General features: G+C 57.2%; 3 protein-coding genes and 1 long non-coding RNA gene across 7 annotated transcripts; 3 read left to right on the top strand and 1 right to left on the bottom strand.

Moving 5' to 3' along the window:
• Window positions 1–166: 166 nt before the first annotated feature.
• On the top strand, window positions 167–3392 carry B3GALT4 (beta-1,3-galactosyltransferase 4). Of its 4 annotated transcripts, none has more exons than XM_002714617.5 (2): window positions 167–213; window positions 575–2006. In XM_002714617.5, the coding sequence occupies exon 2, from the start codon at window positions 596–598 to the stop codon at window positions 1745–1747; it is 1152 nt and encodes a 383-aa protein (XP_002714663.1). In that variant the 5' UTR covers window positions 167–213; window positions 575–595; the 3' UTR covers window positions 1748–2006. The 4 variants fall into 4 exon arrangements, 3 of the variants coding, with proteins under 3 accessions (XP_002714663.1, XP_017200528.1, XP_017200529.1); XM_017345039.3 differs by lacking the exon at window positions 167–213 and adding an exon at window positions 311–449; XM_017345040.3 differs by lacking the exon at window positions 167–213 and adding an exon at window positions 318–453.
• On the bottom strand, window positions 2577–13009 carry WDR46 (WD repeat domain 46). Its single transcript, XM_008262778.4, has 15 exons — window positions 12845–13009; window positions 12536–12748; window positions 12343–12423; window positions 12080–12192; window positions 11873–11960; window positions 11484–11545; window positions 11131–11235; window positions 10885–11035; window positions 10649–10784; window positions 10453–10552; window positions 3645–3958; window positions 3417–3511; window positions 3220–3315; window positions 2955–3068; window positions 2577–2852 (listed from the first exon to the last, which is right to left on the bottom strand). The coding sequence occupies exons 1-15, from the start codon at window positions 12911–12913 to the stop codon at window positions 2739–2741; spliced, it is 1851 nt and encodes a 616-aa protein (XP_008261000.1). The 5' UTR covers window positions 12914–13009; the 3' UTR covers window positions 2577–2738.
• Window positions 4161–7503, top strand: LOC138849810 (uncharacterized). The gene is made up of 2 exons (XR_011389026.1): window positions 4161–6902; window positions 7258–7503. It is a non-coding gene; the product is annotated as an uncharacterized lncRNA (long non-coding RNA).
• A 303-nt stretch (window positions 13010–13312) lies between the features above and the next one.
• On the top strand, window positions 13313–14474 carry PFDN6 (prefoldin subunit 6). Its single transcript, XM_002714540.5, has 4 exons — window positions 13313–13634; window positions 13836–13906; window positions 13987–14111; window positions 14283–14474. The coding sequence occupies exons 1-4, from the start codon at window positions 13571–13573 to the stop codon at window positions 14410–14412; spliced, it is 390 nt and encodes a 129-aa protein (XP_002714586.1). The 5' UTR covers window positions 13313–13570; the 3' UTR covers window positions 14413–14474.
• Window positions 14475–14699: the final 225 nt, after the last annotated feature.

Genomic DNA, 14699 nt, shown 5'->3' with positions numbered 1-14699 from the left:
CCCACACGCTAGCGAGGCTGACCGCTGCCCTGTGAAGCCGCAGTGCTGGCCACCGCGTTGCGGGGAATGTGTACAGCTGTGGGGTCCCTGGCGGGTGGAGCGGGTGGCACAGACCCCGCGCGCGGCCTCGAGGGGGAGTCCGGCTCAGTCGGGCGACACCCGCCGGCGTTGGGCGACGCGTGGGCGGTAGCTGAGCGGCGCGTAGCGGCTCCGGTGAGTCACTCCAGGACTTGGCCTGTGTGAGGGACGGGCTGGTGCGGGAGAGCTGAGGGCGGCGGCGCCGGCAGATGCGGGAGAGCGGCACACGCGCGCCCCCCGCCCCCGCGCTCCGGCGCAGCTTCCGGCGGCGGCGATGATGCGGACGCGCGGCGCCGAGAGGAAGCAGGGCGGGCGGCCGGCGCGGCTGCGGGCCGCCATGGAGCCCGGCCTGGCCGCGGCGTGGCCACAAGGTAGGTAAGCCGCCCCTGCCCTGCCGCGTCGCTCCCCGCATCCGCCCTGTGCATGGGTGCCGGCCGCCCGCCCCGCCCCGCAGCTCGGGCCAGGCCCCCGCCTTAACGCCCTACTTTCCTTGCAGATCCCAGTTGGCTGCTACACCATGCCCCTCAGCCCCTTCCGGCGCCTCCTCCTCGCCGCTTTGCTGCTGGTGATCGTCTGGACCCTCTTTGGGCCTTCGGGCATCGGGGAGGAGCTGCTGAGCCTCTCCCTGGCCTCCTGGCTCCCAGCCCCTTCCTCGCCCGGCCCGCCCCTGGCCCTGCCCCGCCTCTTGATACCCAACCGGGAGGCCTGCGGTGGTCCCGGAGCTCCCCCGTTCCTGCTAATCCTGGTGTGCACAGCCCCGGAGAACCTGCAGCAGAGAAATGCCATCCGGGCCTCGTGGGGCGGGCTGCGTGAGGCCCGGGGGCTCAGGGTGCAGACGCTCTTCCTGCTGGGAGAACCCAATTGGCCACAACCAGCGTGGGGCTCTCACGGGCACGACCTGGCGTGGGAGTCAGCCACACAGCGGGATATCCTACAGGCAGCCTTCCAGGACTCCTACCGAAACCTCACCCTCAAGACCCTCAGTGGGCTTAATTGGGCCGACAAACACTGCCCCTTGGCCCGCTACATCCTCAAAACAGACGATGATGTGTATGTCAATGTCCCGGAACTGGTATCCGAACTGGTTCTGCGAGGGGGCCGTTGGGAGCAATGGGAGAGGGTTGAGGAGTCCCAGAGGAAGGCTGCACATGAAGACAAAACGTGGGAGGGCAGCCTGGCTCTGGGTGCCAAGGCCACACCTCTCCTGTACCTAGGCCGGGTGCACTGGAGGGTGAATCCCTCTCGGCTGCCAGGGGGCCGCCACCACGTATCAGAGAAGCAGTGGCCTCACACGTTGGGCCCCTTTCCACCCTATGCCTCGGGCACGGGGTACGTGCTGTCCGCTTCTGCCGTGCAGCTCGTTCTGAGGGTGGCCAGCCAGGCACCCCCTCTCCCGTTGGAGGACGTCTTTGTGGGGGTAAGTGCTCGACGAGGCGGCCTTGCCCCAACCCACTGTGTCAGGCTGGCTGGTGCTACCCACTACCCACTGGACCGCTGCTGCTACGGCAAGTTCCTGCTGACGTCCCACAAGCTGGACCCCTGGGAGATGCAGGAAGCCTGGAAGCTGGTGGGCGGCTCTGATGGGGAAAGGATTGCGCCCTTCTGCTCCTGGCTCCAGGGGACCCTGGGCATCCTGCGGTGTCGGGTCATGGCCTGGCTCCACAGCTGAGTGTAGCCGGGGCCACGGAAGAGGAGAGAGCCGTGGTAGGGCCCAGGCCAGCCTAAGGCTGGGGCCCTCGCTGGGCTGTGGCTGTTATGTGTTCACAGTAGACCCTGTCTGTCACCAAAGACGGGTGTAGGAGATATCTAGGGCCCTGGCTGACCAGCCCCAAAGATGGTCTTCAGTAAGAGAAAAAAACTGCTGGAGCTGTTTCTCCCAGTCAGGCAGGAGAGAGGCATGAGCCCCTCAATAAACTTGTCTCTCCACCTCTCCGAGTGCAGTGTGGTCTTCACCAGGACTCCTGGAACCCAGAGGCTGCCAGGCCTGCTGGATGGAAAGGACATCTGCAGGGACAGTGGAGAGGGGAGAGCCTCTCTGGGCAGGTCTCTAGAACGCAAGGCTAAGGGGGCCAGTGCTGCGGCGCAGCGGGTGAAGCTGCTGGCTGCAGTCCTGACATCCCATATGGGTGCTGGTTCGAGTCCCGGCTGCTCCACTTCCTATCCAGCTCCTTGCTGATGCACCTGGAAAAGCAGCAAAGGTGGCCCAAGTGCTTGGGCCCCTACAACTACATGGGAGACTTGGCGTCTGGCTTCAGCCTGGTCCAGCCCTGGTTATAGTGGCCACTGAGGAATGACCCAGCAAATGGGAGATTTCTCTCTTGTTTTCTTTGTAACTCTGCCTTTCAAATTTAAAAAAAAAAAAAAAAAAAAAAAAAGCAAAGCTAAGGCCACAGCAACCACAGGGATAGGGGAGAGATGGAGGCAGGGCCCTATGACCCTGCTGATCCTAGAACAGGCCCATGCAGGGTAGGGAGCAGGTCCACAGGATGATCCAGATGTATTATCCAAAAAATAAACCACTTTCCTCTTTAATACCAGCCCACCCCAGGAAGGGGGCACACTGCCCCCTCCCACCTTGCCCTGATATTCCAAGAAATCGTCATTTCCATACAGGTGATCTTGGTGAAAGATGGTTGTTCCCAGCCAAGCCAGAGCCCGGCTCAGTGCACGAATCTGTCCAGGGCAGATGGCCGGGCCCCCGTGGGCTTGGGCTTCTCCTGCTGCTGCTGCTGCTGCTGCTGCTGCTGCTGCTCGAGGCTCTGCCGGACCTTGTCCTGGGGACAGATAAGAGGAAGACAGCGGCGTGGTGAAAAGCGGCCGGCTGGAAGGCCAGGGCCACGTGCAGGAGGTGCAGTCCGCCCTGCCAGGGCTGTTACCCTGTGCTCCTTGTCCATGACCTTCTTCTTTCTCTTCACCACGTTCGCTGTGGAGCTGCGGCCCTTCTGCTTTGGCTTTGGCTGGAAGGGAGCCTTGGCCTCGGGGTCATAGCCCTATGGGGACAGAAGTGAAATCCCAACAGCGCCAGGGTCAGGGAACTGGCAGGAAACACACACCCCAGCACACCACACTTCTGGGGGCAGGCCATGGTGGAATGAGGAAGTGGGAGTGAGACACTCTGGGTGCTGGGGGTCTGCTCCATACCAGCCTCTCTATCCGCTCCTTCTTTTCCTGCTCCAGAGAGATGACGTCCACTTCGGCCAGGGCTCGTGGGTCCAAACAGATGAGCTCTGCAGGAACCTGGGGGTGGCACCAGAGGGACAGAAGCCAGGGATGCAGCTGAGCCCCACTCTTCCCAGCCCCGAAGTGCGCACAGACGCCTCCAGCAGGGAGCAGCTCACCTTCTCCAGCAAGGCCTTCACCTCCCACTCCTGGCGCTGCTTCCGGCTCCGGTACGGGTTACTCTCCAGACCATCAAAGTTGGGCTCAGCAGCCCCTGAAGAGAGGAGCACGGAGCCGTGAGGAGAAACGCCTATAGCTCCAGCCAGCCAAGCCCCTTGCTCCTGCCATCAAGGACCCACTGATTCCCACCTGGAGTTCACTGACTGCCCCGTTCCCTGGCCACTCACCGGGGACCAGCATGCTAGTGATGCCCCCACTGTGTCCCACTCCCAGAACATCTTCAAAGGGGCAGAACTGAAGGCCATGGGCATGGCCTGCGAGCCGGTGGGTGAGGTAGGGCTTCTCTAGGGAGGGCAGGCTGGCCTTGCCCTGCCCGGCCCAGATGCTGACAACGTCGCCCATTCCCGCAGCCAGCAGTCCTCGCTGGGAGAAGGTCAGGTGCCCTGCTCCCTGGGGCAGCGTCCGAGCACTCAGAGGCTGGAATGTCCCCCGCAGGTCAAAGATCTTCAGCTGGTGGTCTAGGCCGGAGGTGGCCATGTACCTGGGAGGGGAAGGGGAATCGGCGCGCTGGGTTACTAAGCAGGCTTGTGGCTACGTCTAGATGTCAGATCTGCGTGGAGAGGAGACTGATACTAACTACTACCGCTACCGTCATATTAGACGCACCAACAGCATCTCAACTCAGCTTCACACATTCTGACTTACTTTTTAAAGATTTATTTGCTTCTTTGAAAGATACAGTCACAGAGGGAGACAAGAGGAAGATCTTCCATTCTCTGGCTCACTCCCTAGGCACTCCGGCTGGGTTGGGGCGGTAGAGGTTGGGGGAGGAAGTACCTGTCATTTGCTACCTCCCACATGCCTTAGCAGGACGCTGGATTGGAAGTGGGGAAGCTGGGACACACACTAGGCCCCCCGGCAGGATTGGGGTCACCCCAAGTGGCAGCAGAAGCTGCTGCACACCACCCCTCTGCGGATTTCCCTGTCACAGTGAGGAGTCTGAGGCACAGAGCAAGCAAATCTGAGTGAATGTGGGGCTGGAATTCAACTCAGGCCTGTGTTTTCTGTTTATTTTTTAAAATGTTTGCTTTTTGGGAGACCAGGAGAAGCACCTGGCTTCTGGCTTCGGATCAGCGCGATGCGCTGGCCGCAGCGCACCAGCCGTGGCGGCCATTAGAGGGTGAACCAATGGCAAAAGGAAGACCTTTTGCTCTCTCTCTGTCCACTCTGCCTGTCAAAAAAAAAAAAAAAAAAAAAAAAGAAGAAGAAGTTTGCTTTTATCTACTTGAAAGGCAGGAGACAGGGATTTTCCACCCACTGGGTCACTCCCCAGATGCCCACAGCAGCCAAGGCTGGGCCAGGTGGAAGCCAGGAGCCCAGAGAAAGCACAAGGTCAGGGAGCAGATTCCCACCCTGCCCGCGCTGCTTCTGTTGCTTCCTTGAGGAGGCTGGGTTTCTGTCCCAGTTTCTCAGAGAGCGAGGCTGAAGGGGACATGTTTGCAGAACACAGGAGTCTCTTTTTCACCCTGGTTGTGAGCCCAGGAGGGAACTAAAGCAGTCCTATGAGTAGAGATTCAGCCAGTGAGGGAGCCCAACACAGGCCCAGGGGGACACTTCTGACAAGATAACCAGGGCCCTGACTCGGCCAGAGACAAAGGCCGTCTGCAGCAGGAATTACCTACGGCCCCTGAGCACACGCAGCTCCCCTCTGCCCAGCAAACCTGGGTAAACACTAGGCCAGGAGTCCAGGCCTCACTGCTGTACTAGACTTGCAAGAGGCAATACAGCATTGAGAATCCAGTCCAATCCTAACGCAAGACTCCACAAAGCTGCAGGAGGAAGATGCTCAGCTTTGTCCCTGGTGTCCCCATAGCCTGTCTGCAGAGCTGAGGAGGACAAGATGAGCATGGGTGCCTGAGGACCAGAGCTACTGCACCAGGGTGTTGGTATGAGCAAATCCTGGGCTTCAGTGAACTAAGTGCCTAAGGCTGCGGCAGAGGAGTGGCTGACCCAGGCGGCCTGTGGGACAAATGACAGCATAGGCCCAGGGACTCATAGATCGCAGGAAGCCTTGAGCAGACAATGCCACCTTCTCAGGGCCATCCCACTGCCGACAGGGGAGTAAAAACAGGGTAGAGCCAAATTACTTGGCCACAAAGCTACAACTATGCAAGGCCCAGGGGGTCCGAGCATCCCAAAGGCATAAGTTGGTGACCACTGGGTTTTCCATTTCCAGGTGCACTTGCTCACTAATTTTCTTTAACAGAGTTTAAGAACAAACAGGGGCTGGCATTGTAGTGTAGTGGGTAAAGCCGTCACCTGTGATGCCAGCATCCTATATGGGCACTGGTTCAAGTCCCAGCAGGTCTACCTCCTATCTAACTCCCTGCAAATGTCCTGGGAAAAACAACGGACAATAGCCCAAGTACTTGGGCCCCTGCCACCTTAGTGGGAGACCCAGACGAAGCTCCTGGCTCCTGGCTTCGACCTGGCTCAGCCCTGGCCATTGCAGCCACTTGGGAAGTGAACTAGCAGATGGAAACTCTCTTTAACTCCTTCAAATAAATAAATAAATATTGGCCGGTGCCATGGCTCACTTGGTTAATCCTCTGCCTGTGGCGTCGGCATCCCATATGGGCACCGGGTTCTAGTCCCGGTTGTTCCTCTTCCAGTCCAGCTCTCTGCTGTGGCCCGGGAAGGCAGTGGAGGATGGCCCAAGTGCTTGGGCCCCTGCACCCACATGGGAGACCAGGAGGAAGCACCTGGCTCCTGGCTTCAGATCGGTGTAGCTCCGGCCATAGCGGCCATTTGGGGGGTAAACCAAACGGAAGGAAGACCTTTCTGTCTCTCTCTAACTCTATCTGTCAAATAAAATAAATAATAAATATTTTTTAAAAAATAACAAAAACCCTTAAATATTCTATACATATTATAGAAGATTCCTGAGCAGCAGGTACACAATGAAAGCATTTTACAGGAAAGATCATGTGACAACAGCGCCCGGACAATGCTAGGAAGACCTGGGGCTGGAAACCGGCTGTAAGGTTCATGCCCATGGGAGATTTCAAGGAGGGAGAGGAGCTGACCTGGGAGGGAACCCTGAGCAAGAGCAGCCCGAATCCCAGAGGTGACCATGGATAGTCAAAGAAGCACTCCCCCAAAGTATCACTGCCTGCGGACCCAGAAAACACTCAGGAAACAGCGCCCTCGATTCCTGCGAGTCCTGAAGGCTGAAGAACGCAGGAGCCACGGGGCTGCCACGGGGCCAGCTGCAGGAAAGAGAAATTCTGGGGGTCGGGCAGCTACAGGAGTCCTGGGAGTGGGAAGACCTCTCCAGTGCTGGACACACTCCATCGGGGACGACAGATAACGACTGAGCAGGAAGGGATGATGCCGGCTTCTCACACTGGGCTGAATTCCTGGTTCTGGTTCCTAACTCCAGCTTCCTGTCGGGCCCTGTGAGGCAGTGTTGATGGCTCAAGAAGGTGGGTTCCTGCCCTCCATGTGGGAGATCTGGATTGACTTCCCAGCTCCCAGCTTTGGCAATGGCCAGATCTAGCCATTGAGGGCGTTTGGGGAGTTAACCGTTCTTGCTCTTTCTCTCAAGTAAATAATATTGCACTTAAAAAAAAAAAAAAAAAAAAAAAAAGAACTAGGTGGAAATGAAATGGATCAACTGGCCAATCATCCCTATAAATTAAGGTCACCTGGTTTTGTATAAAAAGCGTAACTGGGGGCCGGCACTGTGGTGTAGTGGGCTAAGCCTCCACCTGTGGCACTGGCATCCCATATGGGTGGTGGTTCAAGTCTCAGCTGTTCCTCTTCCCTCTTCCCATCCAGCTCTCTGCGGTGGCCTGGGAAAGCAGCGGAGGATGGCCCAAGTGCTTGGGCCCTGCACTCACGTGGGCGACCTGGAACAAACTCCTGGCTCCTGGCTTTAGATTGGCCCAGCTCTGGCAATTATGGCCATTTGAGGAGTGAACCAGCCGATGGAAGACCTTTCTCTCTCTCCTGTCTCTCCCTCTGTCTGTCTATAACTACCTCTCAAGTAAATAAATAAAATCTTTTTTTTTTTTTTAAAAAAAAGGCAGCATAACTGGAACACCACACTAGGGCAGCCTCAACGAATCATGGTCATCCTCAGGACCTCGACACAGAACCCAGCCTGAAGCAGACGCCAGTGACTGCCTGGCAGGTGGAAGGAATCAGGACAGCAGTGCAGAGCAGTTGGCCTCTCCAGCGAGGAGTCCACAGCAGGCTCACCAGCCCACCCTCACTTCACCAGGCAGAACTGCAGAGACCGACAGAACTCCCACCCCGATTCACTCCCTAAATGCCAGCAACAGCCAGGGCTGGGCCAGGCTGAGGCCAGGAGCCCAGAACTCAATCCAGCTCTCCGACATGGGATTCCGGGACCTACAGATGTAAGTCATGATCAGGGTGCACGAGGCAGAGGCTGGGACTGGAAGCACGACCAGTGCTAAACCTTGACAGCACTCAGAGTATGTCACATACCACCGACCTCCTTACCTATCTGTGTGAAAAGACATTTGCAAAGATAAACTATGGGGGCCGGCGCTGCGGCTCACTAGGCTAATCCTCCACCTTGTGGCGCGGGCACACTGGGTTCTAGTTCCGGTCGGGGTGCCGGATTCTTTGCTGGTTGCCCCTCTTCCAGGCCAGCTCTCTGCTGTGGCCCGGGAGTGCAGTGGAGGATGGCCCAAGTACTTGGGCCCTGCACCCCACTGGAGACCAGGAGAAGCACCTGGCTCCTGCCATTGGATCAGTGCGGTGCACCGGCCGCAGCGCGCTGGCCACGGCGGCCATTGGAGGGTGAACCAACTGCAAAAAGGAAGACCTTTCTCTCTGTCTCTCTCTCTCACTGTCCACTCTGCCTGTCAAAAAAAAAAAAAAAAAAAAAGATAAACTATGGGGGCCGATGGAGTCGTATAGTGGGTTAAGTCATTGCCTGCAATGCCCATCTTATATAGGCTCTGGTTCAAGTCCTGGCTGCTCCACTTCTGATCCTGTTACATGCCAATGTGCCTGGGAAAGCAAAAGATGACCCAAATGCTTGGACTCCTACACCTACGTGGGAGACCCAGATGAAGCTCCTGGCTTTGTCCTGGCCCAGCCCTAGCCATCACAGCCATTTGGGGAGTGAAGCAGCAGATGGAAGGTCTCTGTCTCTTCTCTTTTTTTTTTAAGATTTATTTGAAAGGTAGTTACAGAGAGAGGTAGAGACAGACAGACAGAGAAGGTCTTCCATCCACTGGTTCACTCCCCAAATGACCGCAATGACTGGGGCTGGACCAGGCCAAAGCCAGGAGCCAGGAGCTTCTCCCAGGTCTCCTACATAAGTGCAAGGGCCCAAGCACTTGGGCCATCCTCTGCTGCTTTCCCAGGCCACAGCAAAGATCTGGATTGGAAGAGGAGCAGCTGGGACTCGAACTAGTGCCCATATGGGATGCCAGTGCTGCAGACCGGGGCTTTAACCTGCTGCACCACAGTGCCAGCCCCCTGTCACTCTTTCAAATAAACAAACCTTTAAATTTAAAGTTGAAATATGGGGTCAGTGTTATGGCACAAAGGGTAAGCCATTTTATCAGGCCAGCATTTCATATGTATGCCAGTTTGAGTTCCTGCTGCTCCACTTCTGATCCAGCTCCCTGCTAGTGCACCTGGGAAAGCAGAGGAAGATGGCCCCAAGTTCTTGGGCCCCTGTGCCCATGTGGGAGAACTGGATGAGGTTTCAGGATCCTGGCTTAGGTCTGCCCAGCCTCGACTGTCGCAACCACCTGGAGAGTGAACCAGTGGATAGAGGACCTCTGTCTCTGTCTCTCTCTGTCACTCTGCCTTTCAAATAAATAAATCTTAAAAAACGAACATATGAAAAAGGTCCAAAAGATAACATATGTAAAGTCTCTACAGGTCAGCATTAACAGATGAACACTCAACTTTCATAGTCTGGAACACTAACCTTGAACCTCAATTAAGCAAAATGTTATTTTCAGAAAGAGTAACTCAGTTCTTCCCATTAGCGGACCTGTATTACAAGAATACCATAATCATTACATTTTTAAGTTCACCATTTTAAATGCTGTGATGGGGCGGGTGGGACAGTCGGTTACGCCATCCCCTGGGATGCCACATTGCAGAGCAGGATGCCTGATTCCAGTTCCAACTGCCACACTTCCAATTCAGCTTTCTGCTAACACACCCTGGGAGGCAGCAATGATAGCTCACGTGCTTGGGCCCCTGCCAGCCATGTGGGAGGCCTGGATGGAGTTCCAGGCTCCTGGCTTCCACCTGATACAGCCTTGGCTGTTGCGGCATTCGTGGGAGGGAACCAGTGGATGAAAGAGCTCGCTCACTCTCTCCCTGTCTCCACTGCTCTGCCTTTCAAATAAATAAGAAAATAAATCTTAGGAGAAAATATTTTGTGATAACTTATTTTCTTTCTTGTAATTTAAGTACCTTTAGGGGCTAGTATTGTGGTGCAGTGGGTTAAGCCACGACCTCCAATGCTAGCATCCCCTGCGGGTACCAGTTCAAGTCCTGGCTGCTCCACTTCTATCCAGCTCCCTGCTAATACATCTAGGAAAGCAGCAGAAGATGGCCCAAGCACTTGGGCTCCTGCCACCCACATAAGAAACCCAGATGAAGCTCCTGGCCTCAGCCTGGCCCAGCCCCAGCTGTTATAGCCATTTGGATAGAAAACCAGCAGATGGAAGATCTTTGTCTCTCTTCCCTCTCTAACTCTTTCAAAAAAAAAAAAAATCTACATAATACCCTTCATTTTGCCTCCTGGCCAGCAAAGTCTATAACATTTACCATCTACCTCTTCAAAGAAGGTTTTTCCTGCCCTTGAGCCAGGGTTGGAAAATTCTAGCACCCAGAGGTGTGCCTGGCCAGGCAGTGGGCACACTAGAATTGAAACCCAGGTGGCCTGGCCATAGCACCTGTGCTTCTAAAGGTATCTCTCAGACCTTGCCCCTGTGAGCCCCAACCCTTTGTCCCCAATCACTAACTTACGTGCCTGTGGCATCTACTGCCACAGCCTGGACGCCACCACGGTGGCAGAGAATCTTCACCAGGGGCTCCTTCATGGCCGGACTCCATAAAGACACCGTGCCTGGAAATGAGAGGGGAGAGCCGAAGTTACTAACGCAAACCCAAGCCTGAAGCTAGCAACCCTACGGGAGACGTTGCGGCGGAGCCGGGGACTGACCGTTGCTGTGCCCAAGGTGGATGACGGCATTGTAAGGGTTCTGAGCCATGACGCGGAGCCGCCCAGCCCGGGCGTTCAGAGCGGCCACGATCTTCCCCACCGACACATCCAGGTAGGTCAGAAACCCTGTCTCTGACTGAGAGAGAGAGAGAGAGAGGAGTCCTGATGGTCCTCCATCTGCCCTCTCACAGGCCCTTCCCAGGGCTGCCCCGGGCCCGGGCTCCACGGGCACTCACAGCCGTGGCCAGGAGGAAATGGAAGGGCAGGAACTCCAGGCACGTCACTCGGTCACAGCGGCGGACGCAGTGCAGCTCGATGCCCTGGTTGTCGTAGATGTGGAGCCAGCGGTTCTGAGCGACGGCAAGCAGAGCCTCGGAATGAAGGAACCTTGGAGCCGAGGAGGAGGGGGTCAATGGGACGCCGTGGGGTCCACCACGAGTGGGCTGTCCTAGCCCCCGATCGACGACAGCGAGGCCACTGACCGGATGTCCCGCACTGCCTCCATGACATTGATCTCACACATGAGCTTTTTTGTCACCCAGTCGAATGCAGCCACGTGACCCCGACGCCCGCCTAAAGCCAGGTGTCTGTTAAAAGTGAGGAAGAGGCACACATTAGTCCAGGCGGAACCCCAGGACTCAAAGAGCAGGAGGTCCACCCTGTGCCAGCTCCCTGTCCAGGGTAAGGGGAGAGATGTGACATCCAAGCAAATCTCAAGCCTTTCCCCACACCCACGACCCCACACACACTGTGTGAGGCCGCGGTGGGCATGGCTGAGGCGTTTCAGAAAGCCTGGCCACGTCTTGCTTCAAGAGTCACTGGAGTTCAGCCTTACCTTCCAGTTCGAGAGTAATGCAGCCGGTACGGTCCAAACTGCCGCAGATTCAAGTCAAAGTGCTGCGGGAGAGGGGAGTTTGAAAGGAAAAGAAAAAATCCAGAAAGACTGGGGTTCAATTCCCAGCTCCACTCCGGAGGCACCAATAATGGCATAAGTCACTTCGTTCCTGCCACCCACGTGGGAGACCCGGACTGCATTCATGGCTTTCAGCTTTGGCCCTGGTGTGGCAGGCGTTTGTTGAGTGAACCAGCAAATGGGATTTCCCTGTCTCTCTCTGTGTCTGACTTTCCGGTAAACGCTACAGAGGAGCGAATGGGCTCCCCTCCGTATTGCCTCTGCTGCTCTCCCCCGATCAGCCCGGGGGCTCCTTCCCTCCTCAGCCTCACCTTGGCTGCACTTGCGATGTCCACGGCCTCCACAATGTCAGCCTGGCGGATCTTTGCTGTGTCTTCCCCATCCTCCCCTTCCAGGAACCTGGAAGAGCGTCCATACTGCAGTAAAGCTCCCTCTATGAAGTGGGCACACCAACATAAAACGAGGCAGGGAAATCCCGCGAGACGAGGGCCGGCAGGGCCAGGTCGGGGTCCACTCACCCAGGCTCCTCAGCAAGCAGCAACTCTGAGCGGGCAGCTTGGACGCTGGTTTCCTCTTCCTCAGCTTCAGCTGCCTCAAGTCTGCTGCGCGTCTTGGACTTGGAAGGCGGCAGCTACAACAGCGTTGGGAGTGGAGGAGGAGGAGGAGGAGGAGCGGAGGGAGAACACGGAGAATCACAGCAGAGCCACCGGGCCCCACCTCCATCCTTCTCACCCAGGCGCTCCCAGCCTCCAGTCCTTCCCCACCGTCCAGCGATTCTCACCTTTTTAGATTTGTCAATGCGACGGAACTTCCGGGCTGCCTCCACCGGGACGGGGGCGGGGCCCGGGAAGGGGTCCTGGGCCTGGGGCAGAGAGGAGGCAGTCAGCTCACAGCTTCGGGCTGACCCCCCAACCCTTTCACTCGCAAAGCACAGAGAAACCTGCCCCCGCCACCCTGCCGCGGTGCAGGCTCACCCCAGACAAGCTCCGCTGGGGCTCCGGCTTCTTCGGCCCTCGAGACTTCCTCGCGACCAGGGTCTTCTTGGAGATGCGCGACTTCTTTGTGACCTGAGTGTTCTTTGGTCTCTGGGGCCGGAGCTCCCGGTTCCGCTTCTTCTTAGGAGGCGGGCCTGGAGAGGCGCCGGTGGCGCTCGGAGTGGTGTCCACTTCCCAGTATCGCCGCGGTTTCTACGGGCAGATCAGGAGCCCTGGAACTCCGCGGCCCACGTCCCGCCCCCGAACCCCACAGCTAAAACCTCCCTGCCCGTCCAGAGAAGCCTGTACCTTCCTCTTGGCCTGAGGTTTGTCCTTCTTGGGTGGGGCATCCTGACTGGCCTTTGGGACTGTCTCCATCTCGCCCACTGGAACAACGATCCACGTGCAAATCTCTCAGCTGTCCCACAGTCGGCTTAGACTCTCCCGGAAGTCCTCTGTTCCGCCTCAGCCAATCAGCATCGTTCCAGGGCTGAAGTCTTGAGCACGCCATCTTGAGTGAGGGCACACTCTCCTTTAAGGGGCGGGGCGTGCTGTGGCATCTCCCTCGGGCGCCGCAGCTTATACCCGAGGAATGGGGAAAAAAAGTCAAGTCCGGGCCAGAAACCAGTAACAGAATAGTCTTTTTCCGGATTAACTTCTCTGTCTTGCCTAAAACCTTCTGAGTCCAGTCATTTCAGCCGAATGCCGCTTATTAAAAATGTTAGAACTACATTTCCCGACATGCAACCTGGAGGCAACTTCCGGATTGATTTTCCCAGCATTCCATGTTTACTTCCGGGTTGATTAATACAGAAGGGAGAACGTGAGTAGGTTAGGGTACCGTTTCAGGGGTTTTGCGTTTCTTTTCGTCCTGCACCCACTGGGGTCGGGTCGATTCGACTTCCCGGACAGGGAGAGGCCGCGGTGCCCCGAAGGACTGCCTCTCAAGAGGACTGTCATTTCCGTCGGCCCGACCAGAAAGGGGAGCTCGACCCCAGCGCCCCTCTCCCGTTCCCGCAGGCTTTCATCCCCGCCATGGCCGAGCTGATCCAGAAGAAGCTGCAGGGAGAAGTGGAGAAGTATCAACAGCTACAGAAGGGTAAGGGACCGGGTGGGCGTAGTCTCGCCGCAGCCCGCAGACTAGCCGAAACGAGCTCTCCGCCCCAGCCGGCCCGCTCCTTCCCCGCCTGTATACTCGCCCCTTCTTCCCGGTCTGCTTCCTCACATCCGCCTTCTGGGCCAGGACTGTGGGAGCCCGTGGCACTCTTGGTGTCCCACTCACGTCTCCCTTCCTCCCTAGACTTGAGTAAATCCATGTCAGGGAGGCAGAAGCTTGAAGCCCAACTAACGGAAAACAACATCGTGAAGGAGGTGAGGGGCCGGGAGTTGTGGGGGCGGAGCAGCCTGGACCGGCTGCGGTTCTGATCAGACCCGTCCCGCTCGCCCACCAGGAACTGGCTCTGCTGGACGGGTCCAACGTGGTCTTTAAACTGCTGGGGCCGGTGCTGGTTAAGCAGGAGCTGGGGGAGGCGCGGGCCACGGTGGGGAAGAGGCTGGACTACATCACAGCTGAAATGTGAGTTTTTGTCCCACTGCCCTGGCTGTCGGCCGGCGGGTGCTGGGGACCTGAGTGGATTGCCCTTCGGAGCAGCCCACGGAAGCCTCCCCTTTTAACGCGGCCTGCCCCTCCCCCTAGCAAGTCCCTCTAACTTCTCCCTGTCTTCTCTGGCCCCTGGCCTCTCCTCAGTAAGCGATACGAATCCCAGCTCCGGGACCTGGAACGGCAGTCAGAGCAGCAGAGGGAGACCCTGGCCCAGCTGCAGCAGGAGTTCCAGCGGGCCCAGGCGGCCAAGGCAGGGGCTCCCGGGAAGGCCTGACCTCGGGGCGGGGCGGGGTGGGATGGGCCACTCTAAGTACCTAATAAAATGTAAACACCTGGCTCTGTTGTCCTGCTTGTCTGTTCCCCCGGCCTCCATCACCTGACCCACACACCACACACCACTGTTACTCCCTCAAGCCCACATTCCAGCACCTGCAGTCTCTGGAACTAAACTCTAAAATGTCTCAAAGCTGCTCCTCACCTGTACTCGTATGTACAGCCCTTAATTCTCCGTTATTTTCCTAAGACACGGCCTTTTAGGAAACACAAGGACATTTACAACCT

Source organism: Oryctolagus cuniculus, chromosome 5 (genome assembly GCF_964237555.1).
Source record: "Oryctolagus cuniculus chromosome 5, mOryCun1.1, whole genome shotgun sequence".
Classification (NCBI taxonomy): Eukaryota; Metazoa; Chordata; class Mammalia; order Lagomorpha; family Leporidae; genus Oryctolagus; species Oryctolagus cuniculus.
The sequence above is the reverse complement of the archived record's forward strand: the minus strand, read 5'-3'. Positions and strand labels throughout refer to the sequence as shown.

Coding starts and splice junctions, on each gene's coding strand:
- PFDN6 (XM_002714540.5), top strand. CDS start 13,571: ATGGCCGAGCTGATCCAGAAGAAGCTGCAGGGAGAAGTGGAGAAGTAT. Junction 13,907..13,986: donor AAAACAACATCGTGAAGGAG/GTGAGGGGCCGG, acceptor CTCGCCCACCAG/GAACTGGCTCTGCTGGACGG. Junction 14,112..14,282: donor GACTACATCACAGCTGAAAT/GTGAGTTTTTGT, acceptor GCCTCTCCTCAG/TAAGCGATACGAATCCCAGC.
- B3GALT4 (XM_002714617.5), top strand. CDS start 596: ATGCCCCTCAGCCCCTTCCGGCGCCTCCTCCTCGCCGCTTTGCTGCTG.
- WDR46 (XM_008262778.4), bottom strand. CDS start 12,913: ATGGAGACAGTCCCAAAGGCCAGTCAGGATGCCCCACCCAAGAAGGAC. Junction 12,193..12,342: donor GCATTGACAAATCTAAAAAG/GTGAGAATCGCT, acceptor ACGCTGTTGTAG/CTGCCGCCTTCCAAGTCCAA. Junction 10,553..10,648: donor CCACCTTGGGCACAGCAACG/GTCAGTCCCCGG, acceptor TCTCATTTCCAG/GCACGGTGTCTTTATGGAGT.